At 39.4% G+C, this 16,006-nt stretch overlaps 6 protein-coding genes across 6 annotated transcripts; 2 read left to right on the forward strand and 4 right to left on the reverse strand.

Annotated features, from left to right (window-relative positions):
- Nucleotides 1-2,277: 2,277 nt before the first annotated feature.
- Nucleotides 2,278-4,394, reverse strand: ATC70_003400 (uncharacterized protein; the record flags this gene model as incomplete). Its single annotated transcript, XM_064822761.1, has 6 exons — nt 2,278-2,699; nt 2,763-3,060; nt 3,125-3,435; nt 3,495-3,517; nt 3,573-3,814; nt 3,873-4,394. 6 exons carry the CDS (start codon nt 4,392-4,394, stop codon nt 2,278-2,280), a joined length of 1,818 nt encoding a protein of 605 aa, XP_064679361.1.
- Nucleotides 4,395-4,967: 573 nt separating this feature from the next.
- Nucleotides 4,968-6,187, reverse strand: ATC70_003401 (uncharacterized protein; the record flags this gene model as incomplete). The annotated part of the gene is made up of 4 exons (XM_064822762.1): nt 4,968-5,095; nt 5,164-5,434; nt 5,503-5,737; nt 5,799-6,187. The coding sequence occupies 4 exons, from the start codon at nt 6,185-6,187 to the stop codon at nt 4,968-4,970; spliced, it is 1,023 nt and encodes a 340-aa protein (XP_064679362.1).
- A 3,174-nt stretch (nt 6,188-9,361) lies between these two features.
- On the reverse strand, nt 9,362-10,372 carry ATC70_003402 (uncharacterized protein; the record flags this gene model as incomplete). Its single annotated transcript, XM_064822763.1, has 4 exons — nt 9,362-9,494; nt 9,553-9,743; nt 9,800-10,221; nt 10,288-10,372. 4 exons carry the CDS (start codon nt 10,370-10,372, stop codon nt 9,362-9,364), a joined length of 831 nt encoding a protein of 276 aa, XP_064679363.1.
- Nucleotides 10,373-10,618: 246 nt separating this feature from the next.
- ATC70_003403 (uncharacterized protein) lies at nt 10,619-11,296 on the forward strand (the record flags this gene model as incomplete). The annotated part of the gene is made up of 1 exon (XM_064822764.1): nt 10,619-11,296. The coding sequence occupies one exon, from the start codon at nt 10,619-10,621 to the stop codon at nt 11,294-11,296; it is 678 nt and encodes a 225-aa protein (XP_064679364.1).
- Nucleotides 11,297-11,320: 24 nt separating this feature from the next.
- Nucleotides 11,321-13,621, reverse strand: ATC70_003404 (uncharacterized protein; the record flags this gene model as incomplete). The annotated part of the gene is made up of 7 exons (XM_064822765.1): nt 11,321-11,976; nt 12,033-12,756; nt 12,830-12,898; nt 12,949-13,128; nt 13,185-13,283; nt 13,354-13,520; nt 13,576-13,621. 7 exons carry the CDS (start codon nt 13,619-13,621, stop codon nt 11,321-11,323), a joined length of 1,941 nt encoding a protein of 646 aa, XP_064679365.1.
- A 724-nt stretch (nt 13,622-14,345) lies between these two features.
- ATC70_003405 (uncharacterized protein) lies at nt 14,346-15,298 on the forward strand (the record flags this gene model as incomplete). Its single annotated transcript, XM_064822766.1, has 4 exons — nt 14,346-14,369; nt 14,430-14,928; nt 14,986-15,133; nt 15,196-15,298. 4 exons carry the CDS (start codon nt 14,346-14,348, stop codon nt 15,296-15,298), a joined length of 774 nt encoding a protein of 257 aa, XP_064679366.1.
- Nucleotides 15,299-16,006: the final 708 nt, after the last annotated feature.

The raw sequence follows: 16,006 nt of genomic DNA on the forward strand, positions 1-16,006 counted from the left end.
GCTCAATGCACATACGACGACAACCTGAAGATTCTCCTCGAGATGCCAAGGCTTCACTGATCAAGATCTCGAACCAAAAGATTTACTTTGGACCCTGTAGACGGCACCATTGGATTCCTTGAGTGATTTGATTTCCAATGATGTACATACCTTATGATAAAATATCTTCTCTTTGGCCATACATCGACCATTTACTTGCTCATCTATCTCCAATTCATGCCGTTTGTTTAATTTTCGACAAGAAAAAGTTTTTTTAGGCTGATTTCATGAAGCCATTAACTTGTTTTGAAATTATCTTCATGATCACCTAGTTTTTTTTTTCTTCTGGAAGGTTTCTGGTTATATGAAAAGTGTTAAATTTGTATGAATTAAATCAATTGTGGTATGATTTTTTCATCACTTTATGGATACGTGTGTTTATGCTTCGGATGGCTCTCTACTTTTGCTTCGCTTCGGTAAGAATCAACCTGCGCAGCAGCAGCTCATGCTACTGATTACTCTTGCGTATCTTATTAAAATACTGCTACTTTCATTTTGACCCTCCACTCACACATGAAAACCCTTTATATTATCTGTGGGTCTAATTCTTATGTGATGTTCTACACTCATATACACGTAGCTATTTTATATGCGGGCAAGTATTATAAAGATATTATCCTTTTTTAGTCAAGAGTGTGCCTAATACAGCAAAATCTGATTGCATTTGAGCTGCTTTTTCTCGCGCTCAAAGCCATTTTAGATTGTCAGAATACCACTAAACAATTGCTCTCATCTAGGAGTTACTTTCTGACACCTTTGCTCAACTTTTTGGGGACCAAAAAAACATGGATGAAATTCGACCAAAAAGCATGAGGTACCCCTCATGGTTTTCATTGAAAATCAAACGATCGCATTTTTCGCCTTGATAATGAAGACTTTTAATATGGCTTATATAAAATCAAAATGTTTCTATCGATCCAACGTAACCCCAGAAATCATCTTTGTGGGACTTTGATATGTAAAACTTTGACATTTTGGCAAAAGATCACTTTTCATATTTCCATGAATTACTCAATAAGTTTATTCAAAACATTTATCTTACTTGGTATCATTGGATGCGCCTTGAAAAGCACTCCAAGAAAGCTTAAAGAAGCAGAGGATGATCATTACATTTTACTTAGTCGAATCTGCAAAAATGACTCAATCGAGTCGAAAAAATACAAGAATCTGGCCAATCTAGAGTAGATTAAAAACTCTGAGTTTAAATTAATTTTGGCTTGTGGGGCCTACTGGCAAACTCAATGCCCTTTTAATCATACAGGCAATACAGTAATAGACGCCCTTGAAGCGTATGGAAAGTAGGTGACAAATTACATAGCACTGTTGTTAACAATAATTTTTTCCTTGGGTTCTATATTTATTAACGCCAGTCTATCAAAATACATGTTAGATCAGCTTCTTTCCTTTTTGAGGCTTTGAAAGTGTCTAGTAGAGACCATAAATTTATTACATTACGATGAGCATTTCGACTCTTCGATTGGTTTCCTGAACTACGCTTTGCTTTGGTGGAAACCAACCTACGTTCAGGTGGCTCGCGCTGCCGCAGACTTTTGGCTAATATCGCAAAATTAAAAATAATAGCTAAAATGTTAGAAGAAACTTGTTTGTTGATTGACACTGATTTAATATAAAATCTCTGATCATATATGAGCCATGCCTGACAAATGTCTGGCAACTCAGTCTCCATATCATGGTTGTAAAAGGTGTTTAGGGACTGAACATTTATTATTTTATGATACCATACCGTCAACTAACTCACATTTGTCTGGTCCCTGTCACTCGAGAGGTGTGGTTACGTTTGTTTAAGATGTGTTACACCAGTTCTCCCATCACAGTAGTTTTTATGGATTTTACCTCCTATTTTAAAGAGTAAGCGCTTTTAAATAATAAGGTATAGGTGATGTAGACCGATATTTATTTAGCCATGTACTTTGATATGAAACTTACTAGATGAAAGAGACAGAAAACTTGAATATATGAACATGTTGCATTTTTCAATTTTAAGTGACATTTAAAGTACTTGCAGTGTGGGGTAAGTTAATCATCCAAAATGTGTAATTGGGATTGGCTTTGGCATTAACACTATCAACAACACTCAGAATCCAAGCCTAAAATGTACGGCTATAAGAGAGCCCAAATATAATACTAGCCGTCCTGAGAAATTATTGTATGTGTATCAGAGCTACCTTCCAGATAGCAGTAATATATGCCTTTATTATGGTTAAATAGCAGGGTAGTCTAAACTTGGCTCACTCGAGAGTGAACAATGGCAAGCTCTGTGTTGTATTCACTTTTAGAGTCGCCTGCGTTTGTAGCAGTCGAATGAATAAAATCAGCTTCTTTATCAACCAAAGCTCCTTTGGTATTGGCGGCAACAGGCCTTGTACCAGTTCTTTCTTCAAAATTTTCTCGCCATTTCTTTCCCCAAACCATCACTACGACAAGCGTAAGACAGTTCACTACATTTATAGCAGCCAAGATTGTAAAAAGAATACCTGTGCCAGCAGCTTCTACACATTGACTAGAGAAAATGGTTGCTATAGCTGCTAGTACACTTCGCACTGCGTTGTTGATTCCTACAGCACTAGCAGATCGGCCAGGCTTCGAGTCGACAAGATATACAGATGTGGGTGTGAATGCATTCATCTGACCCAGGGCATCTATAAATAGTCAGATGAATTAGCTAATGCAAACCATACACAGGCGCATTAAAGAATACTCACAAACAAAGAGACCTATCAATGGTGCGTAGACGCCAACGCCCTTTTCAGTTGTCCAGGCATAAATCAAATAGCCAGTGGGGATAAGAAGAAATGAAGGATACGCTGCTCGTAACCTCAATTCAGGGTAAACATTTTCAGGGCCATTCTTTTCGCGCAGTTTCCTGACAACGTAATCGGCATAACGACCACTGCTGACAGACCCACACATCAAGCCAAAGCCAAACACGAGATAACAGAGCCCCACCACTGTGGAGGTATAACCGTATAATCTTTGGAATGTCTCTGTGATTGTAGGTGTCTATGATCAAAAAAATGTAAGTGAAATGTGTACTAAATGCCATCACAAAAGAAATAATACTTACGAGAAAGTAAAGGCAGCAAAATATAACCGTGTTGTAAAGAGTAATAACAAGAATAGTTGGATCACCCAACATGGCCACCATTGGTGCAAATGCAGTTTTCAAATTCTGTAAAGCTCGGAATTTCTCGGTTTTGTGAATAATCTCTTGGCCGCTTTCATTATCGTTAGTGAGCATCTCGACTCTTTTTCTTCGCACAGTTTCAGGCAAGAAAACAAACACCATTGAAAGTAGCACGAAGCCTATGATAGCCAAGAAGTAAAAGGTTGATTGCCATCCCAGGTATTGACAAAGGGCGCCACCAACTGTTGGACCTACAAATACAAGGAATTAAGACTCTGTATGGATCAAATGAACCAAGGTATAGAATTACCAATGACAGGGCCTAATAAAGGTCTAATGTCAAGTCAGTTTTATGCTCGTAAAGACTTAAGTGAGTCATTATACGTACCCAATGTAAAAGACACCATAAGCTTTACCGCGATCTGCGACATCAATGGTATCAGCAATCACACCGGCACCTAATGTTTGACCAGAACTAGATCCGATAGCCTGTATCGCACGAAATACGATAAGCATCGCCGCATTTCGAGAGATAGCACATAAAATAGAAGCGATAACGCTAATAATAAGACTATACACATACATGGGCTTTCTACCATACGCATCACTCATGCTAGCCCAAAACAGAGGCTATATAAAAGATATTAGTACAATGTAATCAAATCATGCTAAAATCAGTATACGCTACAGCAATACCCATAAACACAACATAGGCAGATACAGACCCATTAACAGCGGCAGTTGATGTATGAAGAGAAGCTTGAATTTGCGTCAAACCAGGCATGTAAATCATGCTCCCAATAGGTCCACTGATACCACTAAAAGCAACAATTGTGATGATAGTATTCTTCTTCAATTTCGAATACTCTTTTGGATTATCATCAGCATAAATATCGCCCATTGCATGAGACCAAAACTTCTTAATAGCACCAAAACGTTTGGTCTGATGATGGTATACAGTGGATGCTGATGTAAATCGATCATCTTCGTCATGATGATGGTTATGCTTTTTAGTGAATGGAGACCAAGAGTTGTCATGCTGCTGCTGCTGCTGCTGATGCTGATGCTGCTGCTGATGCTGCTGTTGATATGATATAGACTCCTGTAACACTGCAGCGTCTTCCATTATATAGTTATGACTACAGTCATCCAAATCTGTCAATTGCAACTTCTTGTCATCTTCAGGGTCAGGGCCAGATTGATTTGCCATTTTGAATGTATTGTTGATAAGATTAGATGTTTATGTGGAAAGGAACAAATTGTGCATCGCTCTTTTTTCTTTGATTTGAAACGAAATAAATAGTCTTTGAAAAAGATGTGTATATACGATCGGAAGAGCAGTGCATCACGACGAAAAGAGGGGGATTATATACCCTTTTAGTTTTGATCTGTCAAGTTTCTCAGCCTATCATATGCCTACAAGGCCCGGGAAAAAGAAAATATTTCGGGATGCCTCTCAGGATAAGGAGAGGTCAACAGAAGCAATTCAAGATCAGCATGAATGATTTCTGCAAGTTTGTGTAATATGCGACTGTAATTAGATGCTCTCTGGAGTCCAGGACATTCAATTAGCGTGATGTTTTTGTTGGCGTCACTGGCATATTCATGTCATAATGAATCTTTATTTGTATCTAAATTTGAATGCACAGTGATAAATTGCTCACTGAAATAGTTTCAGACATCCCATCTCCAAAAGCCGAAAATCACGAAATCCAGATCAATGGGTTCTGCAGAATGACGTTTTATTGAGGTTTGGGAAGAAAAATTTAATGAAAAATTTTCCTTAGAAAAGGATGAAATCCAATAATATGGTCAATATTAAACATCCAAAAGATGATCTAGGCGTTATAGCCAAGGCATTCGACGGTTGATTCACTCCTGTGCCAGGTAAGAGATGTCCATTCATAATATCTAGCAAGTATGATTTATATAATATTAGCCACAGCTATGATTGTATGTCAATTTTCATTCGCATTTACCAGAAATTTGGCATGGCGTCTTTGATTTACTGCATAATAGCGGGGACTTGCTCTCGGAGGAATTAAAAAATAGATTAAGATGAGAAACATTCAAATCAGCATCTTCCGTAGGAGGACCGCCACTGAAAGTAGGGTCTCCATCAGTCCAGTGATTCAAAAGGATTCTTCCAGGAGAGTCAGGGACGTTGGTGGTCATTTCACGTGTAAATGTACCATCAATGTAGAACTTCACTGAACCGGGTAACCAGTCAAATCTGTATTCGTGGTAATCCTATACGGATATATTTTACATTGTCAATATCTGAATCAGTAATATACACTCTAGATGCTGAGTCTTACCTCAGTCGGGTTGAATTGTAAATCATGCTTCTCGTTTGTTAATGGGGATGCGGTACCATTGTCATAGATTTGAGGCTGGATAGCAAAGTAAGTCTTGTATGGATCATGGAATCTACTGAGCAATTCAATATCAATTTCGCTTGTATCATTACGGTAAAAGAAGAAGGAAGCTACGGTGCCAGGTACATTGCTGGACTTCATACGAGCACGGTAGGTACCGTACAGGAAGTCCTTTCTTTGCATAGCCTTGCAAGTCAGTCTTTGATTTGATTCAAATCCACATGAATAGGTCTTACCTTTTGGTTCCAACAGCCGCAGATGTATATTTGCCGTCTCCATTTTGCCTGACAGACAGTGTGATACCGTTTTCCTGAGACAATTTGACATTACTGGGAGAAAATACTCGGGAAAGGGTATTATTATGCTTTGCTCCAACCGTGTAGCCCATAACAAGATACTGCGGATCATACTGCAAGCTGGATTTGTGCAACCCGTAATCTGCATACCAAACATCTGTCCACACATTGTGATTCTCATCCTCGAATCCGCAATCACACACCACACCTTCACTGAGATTGATTGTTTTTTGTTTCGATGTTGGATCGTTGTTGTTGTTTTGAGGTTCTTGACCTTGACTTATGTGACAGAAAACTACCACCACTAACAAAATTGGCCAAATGATCATGCTGAATTTTCAATACATTAAAATGGAATAAATAAAAAGAAAAAGACAAGGAAATATATCTGCAATGACATATTTTAAAATAACATGCCGAGCCCTATTTTGTGTGAAAATGGTTGAAAAATAAACAAAGTCCCTCTTAATTGTAATATGTACTGCTTTATGCCAGGAAATTATCAAACTTCGTTTTGATTAATAGAGGGCTCGGTTGATTTATATATAGAAAAAAAGATCTACAGGATCGCTGGTTCTGCATACTCTACTGCCTGGTATCACAGTCGATAAAAGATATGCCAAGATCCCTTTTTAACTTGCTATTCTAGATGGCTCACATTAACAACAAATAACAAATTCAAACATCATTTTGATTGCTTGCTAGTTGAACCATTTTAAATTGTATATATTGCCATTGCAGTTTCTATTGTGTTAAGCTTCGCTTCGCTGCTTACATTTGCCGTTCTGCTAATATATCTACTTAAAATCTGACTTTTCAACTTTCATTCAGAGGCGAGAAGCGCTCATATCTCACCTGTAGCAATGGATTTGACTCTTCTACGACGCTCCATGCCTGTATTAGTAGAAACAGCTTGTAAACGGACAAACAGCATACTACCAACACCTTTCATTGCTACAAAATACGCGGAATACAGCAAAATTTGGATGCATTTGAACAGAGATTTCTCGTGTTACAAGTGGTTTTAGACCGCCAGAATAGCACCAAACAATTGATCTCGTCTAACACTTACTTTCTGACACCTTTGCTCAACTTTTTTGGGATCGCCAAAAATCCACCAAAATCCATGAGGGGATACCTCATGATTTTTATCAAAAATCAAGCGATCGTGTTTTTCATCCCAAAAACAAAGACCTTTACTATGGTGTATATTAAGTCAAAATGTTTCTCTCGATCCAAAGCAACCCTTGAAACTTTGTATGTGGAGTTCTGATACACAAAATCTGGATATTCTTGCCAAAAACCTCATTTTATATTTTGCAAGATTACTCAAAAAGCTTGTTTAAAATACCTCTTGTAATTACCATCATCAGATGCGCCTTGAAAAATTCTTCGAGAATGCATTAGAAGGTATAGGGTGATTATCACACTTTACATAGTCGAATCTGGCGAAATAGGTCGAAACAAATCCAAAAAGTTGGAAAATTAACAAATCAGGACATTACAATGATAATAGAAGATTCAATCAGTTTTGGCTGGCAACCTAGGTTGGCACCATCTTGTACAAAGAACTGGAAGCTGAATGTACGTTCTCCCACGACGAAGGTGCGATTTTTTAGAGCTGGGTCACTGCTATACCAAGGTACAGGTATGAGATTTTGGGAGTTATAGTTGGCTGATGAGTTTCCAGGTCCATGAGTATCACCAATGTAACTCGTAAGTCCCTTTGTGCAAAGTCTGTGTGTATTAGCTGGCATAAATCAAGTTCTTGAGGTCAGATAACCAGCTCGTAATAGCTGATGGGTCAGAGGGTTGGGGGTTGGGGGTTGGAACCAGATGTATTTCAGCCTGCTTGTTGGGTGATCCTGCTAATCATGGTTTATCTATGAGAACTGACAGAAATACGCTTTCTAGATAGTGTATTCTATCAGATAAAGCTCTCATTGTGCGTATTTCATATGAAAAGCCTTTCTCAACGAGCATTTGTGGATGATAAAGTGTTTGTGATGTTCAAAAGTATTCAATACTGTTTAATCACGTAGGATCTAGTGAATACACTATACATTACAAGTAAATATCGAGCCGTCTTAATTGCCAGCGTCGTTTGATTTCATCATTTAAGCAAAACTTTAATATTACTTGAGCCAGCTTAAACATGCTTATAAACAATTTGTATCAGAGACAATAATAAAAACCCGAGCAACATCATCAGGACCTATTAGTTGGATAAAATGGAACAGGTTGCTTCAATTATGGGCTACCCATCAATTGTGTAAGAGCGAATCACTGTAATATCCATTTGTAATGAAAGATGTTTCACTAGTTGAAACAGGTGTATTTGACAAATAAACCCTGCTTTACAGTAAAGCATGCTTGGAGCGAGGAACTCACTGAGCATTAGCGAGGAGACGTTTAGTTCAGTATTACATGTTATGCCAATCCCATGAATAATGGTGATTTCGTTATTATCGTTATCTTATGTTAATTGAGTTATTTACCATAGCCTAAATAATCTATAATTTGCTACTTAAACTTGACATGCGCAATGTCTCAAACTCTACTGGATGATATGACTGAACAAAATAATGGTTGAATACGTTATAACATAGGTGGCACTAGCACATCTGTCACCCTGTTATAGCGTAACATCTACTAATTGGTGTCCCCTGGACATCCATGCTAGCAAGCAAGAATTTCCAGAATATGATGGTAGCAGTGATTGTGCCAATCAAGGACATTGGATTTGCATAAATGGATGTTTCCATCCCATGTAACACAACCCTATGGATTCTGTCGTAAGAACGCGTCAGCATTTAAAACTCATGCTAAGATTCTCACTGCCCACAAACGATGGCAGCTGTGGGGTCAAAAAGCAAAGGACGAGGGAGGGGTGCGTCCTGTTTCTCTTTTCTCTTCATCACTCTTATTTTCAAGATCTAAAAATAATTCAAAATGTGTATGCGTGTAACTTGTCCTGATTGCAAGAAATATACTTGGGCTGGTAAGCATTACTCTCTAATCAAGTGTAAGATCAAGCACTCATTGTACCCTTAGGCTGTGGTCAACATATTAGCCAAGCTTTGGCTGGTTTAAAGGAAGATGAGATCTGTAAATGCAAGGAAGAGAAGAAGGACGAAAAGAAGGACGAAAAGAAATAAATGTCAAGCCTTGTCAAGCCCAACTCAAATTATAAATAAAAATATATCAATTCATCTAATCCTACATCTCATCTTATTTATTTGAATGCTTTGCGAATACTTCATCTTGAATGAGTGTATTACTCTTCAAAACATATCTCACTGAGAATTGACATCTGGCATGTAAAACATGATACCATGCCCCCCTCCCCCGCCGACTCGTATATCAGCATGAGGTTTCTAGTTAATTCATTTTTTTTTAAAAAAAACGTTTATTGTAGTATAAAAAGCTGATGAGAAGGAGTTGATTGTTTAAAAGATAATTACAGGATTTTTTAATTCGATTCAACAAATGAGAGATCTAATTTAGTTGGCATTAAGGCCAAGCAACATGTTGCTACCGCCTTGGGCACTGCTGGGTAAATAGGTAACATTGCGAGCTTGAGAAAGAGTTTGTGCAATGTCTTTACTGGCTTCAATTCTACGGAAGGCAATGAAACTAGAGAGCTTGTATTTAGTATACCATTCCATATAATCCACATCATCTAGCAGCTTACCCTTCACCAGCCTTAGCCAATGCTGAAGAGATCATCTCAGCAGCTTCGGAATCACCTTCAGCACGGATGATAGCAGCTTGCTTCTCTTGTTCAGCACGTTCAACGACAAACTTGGCACGCTCAGCTTCTTGTTGTGCGATTTGCTTTTGCTCAACAGCGTTGGTGAATTCCTTACCGAAAGTCATGTGTGTCTAAATGTCGATGTCAATCAAACCATTCAGCACCCATCTCTTCAATGTATACTTACAATAGAAACATCCTCCAAGGCCAAGTTGAAGTCTCTAGCACGCTTGTATAATTCCTCACGAATCTTGGCAGAAACAACCTCACGTTGAGTAATCAATTCAGAGGCATCAAACTGAGCAACAACAGCCTTCAAGACTTCGTTACCAATAGAAGGCAACACTCTCTCATCGTAATCCAAACCCAAATTTTGATAGATAGAGGGCAAGTTTTTGATTTCAGGACGATGCAAGACACGCAAAGTCAAAGAGACCATTTGCATATCCTTGGAACCAGTAGTGGTGGAAATGTTACGGGGCTTTGTACGCACATCAAACAAGACAGCACGTTGGAGCCAAGGGACCAAAAAGTGAGTACCTTCACCGATGGAATTAGGCTTCACACCTTGAATACGGTCGAAAATGACAGCTCTGTAACCACCCTGGACTATATAGATGTTAGTTAAAAAAAAAACTTTTTCTATTGCATTTCTCGGTGAAATGTTCTACTCACCATCATACATGGCGGATTGAGCACCACCAACAGCGAGGCCAACAGGGATTGCCCATTTAGCAAGTGTTCCAAGTAATTGAGCCATAGTTTATTATCTTATAGTGTGTGTAATAGAAAGAGAAAAAAAAAGAGAAAAAACGACTCTATTTGAGAGGGGGTATTTGCTGTGCTAACACTCGGGCATGGGCAGCTCCGAGTTTTCCATCATCGCCACCCCCTTCCCATCCATCATAACCAATCAAACCTAGTTATGTGACCATCGCAGAGCTCCTGGTTGAGGGAGGATCATTTGAGTTTAGATGATGGTGTTGAATTGCATTTCATCAAAAAAATGGCTCACGTTCAATCAGAGCTAGTTCAAGCAAGCAGCTTGCATCCCAAAATAGTGACATTCATTGACTTGAAAGAGACCATCAACAATACCGAATCATGTCAACTCGACATTGTCTATGTTTTACCACCAAGTGTCTTTGTTGACCCTTATCAACTGACTGATTTACAAGAGACTCTCGGCAAAGCAACTGTCTTTGGAGAGCATGATTTGGAATTACCGTTGGAAAAGATCAAAGAGACGCGAGGAAGCATTGTCTTTTTACGACAATCTCACGTCCGGCCTTCATGGCAGATTGAGTTGCCCCTTCATCTTCGATACCAACAACCCTCCATTCACACGGAACACCAGCCTATCATCATTGAATCACCCTATGCTGGCTGGACCTGTGGAGACAGCAGCAATCATCCTCAGCCATGGCCTCCACTTGCACACCAATACAGCTTATTGCCCTCTCATCTCTCCTCCAACAGTGCATCATTCATCAAATTATCAAACGAGCCAGCAACGTTGCAACTCACTGTACCCATTGGCAAGGTACAAGATGCCTCGATAGTGACCAAGGGAACATTTGCTGCTGTTGTCTTTTGCACATGCTGGATCATATATTCCGTGGTTTTATCAATCAAAAAACGAAGAAAGACAGAAGCAAAAGGGAAAAGGAGAAAATCAGAATAAAGTTCGTTTTTATTGTATCCGATTTCACAATTCAATCAAAGGTGCTTCTTCAACAGGTTGTTGGTGATAAACTTGTTGTTGTTGTTGTTGTTGTTGCTGCTGCTGCTGCTGCTGGGGTTGTGTATAATTGGATCCATGATTGATGACTGGGTAAGGTACAGCTTGTTGCAGTGGCTGCATAGGCTGCATTGCGGGTGTTTGCACTGGAACAGGAGCCATTGTAGATTGGGGTTGATATTCATATGGTGAACGTTCAGCAGATGGATACCATTGTTGTTGGCCTGATGGGGGAGGTAGAGGCGCTTGATGTATGCGCATGCTATCAAGTGTAGACACAGGCTGAGGTTGTGGATGTGGTTGTGGTTGTGGTTGCGATTGTGGTTGCGATTGTAGGTATGGCTGTGATTGAGATAATGGTTGTTGAGCTGGCTGAGAAAGAGGAAGCGAGATGGGTGTTTGCGCGCTGTAGTGAGGATATCCATTCATGGGCTGCTGCCAAGTAGGAGAAGGGTATTGATGCTGGACTTGAGAAGTAGCTGCTGCGGTTTGAGCATGGCTGTAGTAAGTTGGGTATGAAGGTGTTCTGGTACGTTGAGCTGCACTGGTCAATCTGTCTTCAATCAATTTATCATATGCCTTGACAGCTTGATTCAATTTGGTATGTAAATTGACAAACATTTCTAAACGCAAGCATTACTACGCACTCGACAGAAATGACAGTACAACTACTGCTTACCATGCTTTCGACTCGTGTCATTCAACGTTCTTACCAGCTTAGGCTGGAGTGTGCCAATTTGAGTATAGAGCTGGTTGATTTGCGAATCACCAGATACATCATTTGCTGCTGATTGAACACGTTGCATTAAAGTAGAAAACAACTGAATGTTCTCCATATCAATGGGCGATAATTCATTGTTATTGTACTTGGGATAATCGTCTCTAACAGTGCCAGTTGCTGATGATTTCATGTCTTGCAATGATGCTGCAATCGCTGCGGCAAGATTGGCATCCTCTTCCTCCTCTCCAGCCGTCTTGTTTCTCGTGTTGACTGCAGCAGGCTCTTCCTTTTGTTCACTACTGTAAAAGCTAGCCAATTTTTGTTGTTGCTGAGATTCCTTTAATGACAACTCGATGGCCTTTTTGATATCGTCCTCAAATTGATCGTCATTCACTGCGCTGCTGCTGTTGTTGTTAGTGTTGGATGTCGTGGTGGTTGTGGTGGCTGTTTGCGCTTTGTTCTTGATAGATGGTGTATAGGTAGGGGTTAAAGAGGAAGAGGTGGATGCAGGCGTACCAAGCAAATGTGGCACTGCATCTCTATCAGCTACCTTGGCAAGCTTTACCTTGATATAGCAACCATCACATACTCGAACACTGTCGTTGATCCCGAGATGGGGCAAAGGCATGCTCTTTGAGGAGCATTGCTGGCAAAACGTGCTACCGCATTGCCGGCAATGATGCTATTTAAAAAGATGGCGAAAAATTAGGGAGTCAATGACGATGTATGGTTAAATGCATACGTTCTAGACTTGCCTTTCTGTTGGTCAAGGTGAATGAAGTTCTACATCTTTCACAGCAAGCTGAATCTGTCCATTCGGGTGCCTATCTTGTATGATGAGATCAAGAACTTGGCTTGCATAATGGAATCTTACCACTGCCGTTTCAAATAGAGTCGCATCAATCTTACCAGTGATGTGAGGAAACGTGTATCCTTCTGCACGCAGCAGTGTATACGTATCCGAGATATAGCTAAGCGTGGGATTTCCTTTGGAAGCGATCCCCCATACTTGAATCAGAGACAGTGCTTTACTCTTGACATGACTACTTCCATTCTACATCGATGCCCTATCAGCCATCGTAGCGTTGCTTTGAATCAAATCAAACTTACAGGCATCTTGATAATATGCGTCAGTTCTTCCATAAATTCTCTGGTCGCAACTTCCTTGACGAACGTACTACCACTGTTTTTCACACAAGTGTCTACAAGCTATAACAGCAAAGAAAGTCTTGGCGATGAGTGTGATGCCTCTCATCAAAACTGCCATTTTCCGACTTACCTCTAATGTAGACATGACTACATTTGGATTCTTATGGTTTAAGCGTTGCTTCAATGATCGCATCGCATCCTTTGCGTTTACTTTCTTGCTTCGTATTTGGTCACTTATCTCTAGATGAAGTGCAAGGTCAACCTGACCAGCTGGCAATAATTCCGATGTCGCTTTCTCTGTTGCCATGTTGGCTATCTGTCAGTTGTTTATAAAGCATAAGCAGATGCTTACCGATAAGCTCATCGAGCCCATTTGATCCCCACCAGAATGATCCCATTTTTGTATTTAAAAAATAATAGAAAGAAAGAAGAAAAATAAGGGGTTGGAAAAAGCATTTATTTATACCTGACCACAGGCCAATCACAAATGCTCCTGAAAGCTTAAATGAGCATCGGCATTGACATCAGACTGTTGAATATCGACTACTGCTACCATTGTTGCTTTCCTGACTACTTGGTCTGGTAGATTAAATGATTTAGGAGTAGCTTGATTTGATCGCACATGATGTAAAATCCTTGATAATATGCTTTGGTTTACATTTAGGCATCAGTCAATATCCAAGACGACATCACTGGTTCTTTTATACCTCTCATCGTTGATGCTGTAATCGTTTAGCAATACCTTCATTGCAGTCTCTTGAATTGGATGTAATGCTGAGCAACTCTGATCAAGTAATCTTCCCAAGCAAATTCCATAATCAGGAAAAAAGTCAAACCATTAAATCTGCGCCTGCCCCTGGATCTTTTTTATTTCATTCTTCTTATCATTTTACAACATTTTATTACATGCAAAAACAGACAGCATGGAGATATAACACTCTGTACATACTCTCTTGGTATCTTTTGTCAACGGTTTTGTCCATCTACAACAAGACATTGATGGGAAAAGAGCATTACAATCTGAATCTTCCCTTGCTGATGAGCGCAGTTCATTCTGGCATACATTCCATCATTTCAAGGATCCTGATAAAGCACTACAACCATACCATCAAGCAATACTCCATGTTTGACTATATCACCAAAGTTGTAAGTATCTTTCAGCTTTAGGAAAAGCCTAGTCGTGCTGCTTACAAAATAAGTTATCAGATCCCATGTGGTATTGCTGCTGCTATGGAGATATCCTGTGCCAATGCCTCACTGGTTCTCATCACATTATCCTTTTACACGGTGATAAAGTCAAGTACACCTGTTTGGGTGCTTCTCTTTTCATTTATGTTTGGGTTTGAGAAGCCAACGCTGAATCTGATTGCGGTGATTTCTCTCATTGTGGTGGGTGTGTCTTTGACAGTGGATGGAGAGTCTCATTACAATACACATGGATTCATGCTGGTGCTTGTAGCTGCTATTGCATCAGGACTACGATGGAACCTGACCCAGTTCTTGATGAAGAAAAACGATAAGCAACAACAACAGAGTCCACTGGCCACCATGTATCATCTGAGCCCCATCATGTTTATCACCATGCTATCACTCAGTTTGTACATCGAAAGACCTTTTCAGCATCACCAACATGCATCGAGTTATCTGGATTTCGCATTCAAGGCGTTGGTTTCTCTATCCATTATGGCTGTTGGCGGCATCTTAGGTAAGGCATAATGGATCAGATCATTCGATTTAATTTGCTCATGTGAACATGTTGCAGCTTTTATGATGACTTTGTCCGAATTGTATTTGATTAAAGGGACAAGTACAGTGACATTGAGTGTGGCAGGCATCAGCAAAGAGATACTAGTGATTACACTGTCTGTTTTCATCTATGGAGACATTTTGACAACAAAGACATATCTAGGGTGAGTGGAAACCAAGCCAGCACATCATTTTGCAGTTACACTAAACAAAGCTGCATGACAAGGTTGTTCATTTCAATTCTAGGCATAGCAGGCTACAATTACTACAAGTACTCGAATAACAAGGTTCATGATCGTCTTAGTAAACCCATCGAAAAGACAGAATAGTCAGTTATCGGCGTAAATCTTATAGACTTATATCTAATATATATACTGTAAAACACTGACAAGCTACAGAACTGCCTTTTCAGTAAATTGCAGCTACCGAAGATGTGATTTATGCCGTGTAAATAAATTCTATAAAGCAATACATAACCAAATTTGACAGCTTTCAAGCCTTCATATCTTGAAATGTAGGCCTTTCTGAGCCACCAGAATCACGCCCAACAATTGTACATGGGTAGTAGTAACTTCCTGACACCTTTGCTCAACTTTTTGAAAACCCAAAAAAAATGGCCAAAAATCGACCAAAAACCATGAGGTACCCCCTCATGGTTTTCATCAAAAATCAAACGATCGCATTTTTCACCTTGAAAATGAAGATTTTTACTATGGTATATATTAATTCAAAATGTGTCTCTCGGTCCAAATCAACCTCTGAAACCACTTTTATGAGATTTTCATATGCAAAATATGGTTATTTTCGCTAAAAACCTCATCTCATATTTTACCAAATTGCTCAATAAGATCATTCAAAATACTTATTACAGTTAGCACCATTGGAAGCGTCTTGAAAAGTGCTTCAAGAATGTATTAGGAAGCGTAGGGTGACCATCACAGTTTATATAGTCGAATATCATAAAATAGATTAAAGAAGTCGACAAAAGACGAAATCTGTCCAATTTGAGCAGAAAAAAAATAAACTGAGTTTGAATC

This window comes from Mucor velutinosus, assembly GCF_035048745.1.
Source record: "Mucor velutinosus strain NIH1002 chromosome Unknown tig00000165, whole genome shotgun sequence".
Classification (NCBI taxonomy): Eukaryota; Fungi; Mucoromycota; class Mucoromycetes; order Mucorales; family Mucoraceae; genus Mucor; species Mucor velutinosus.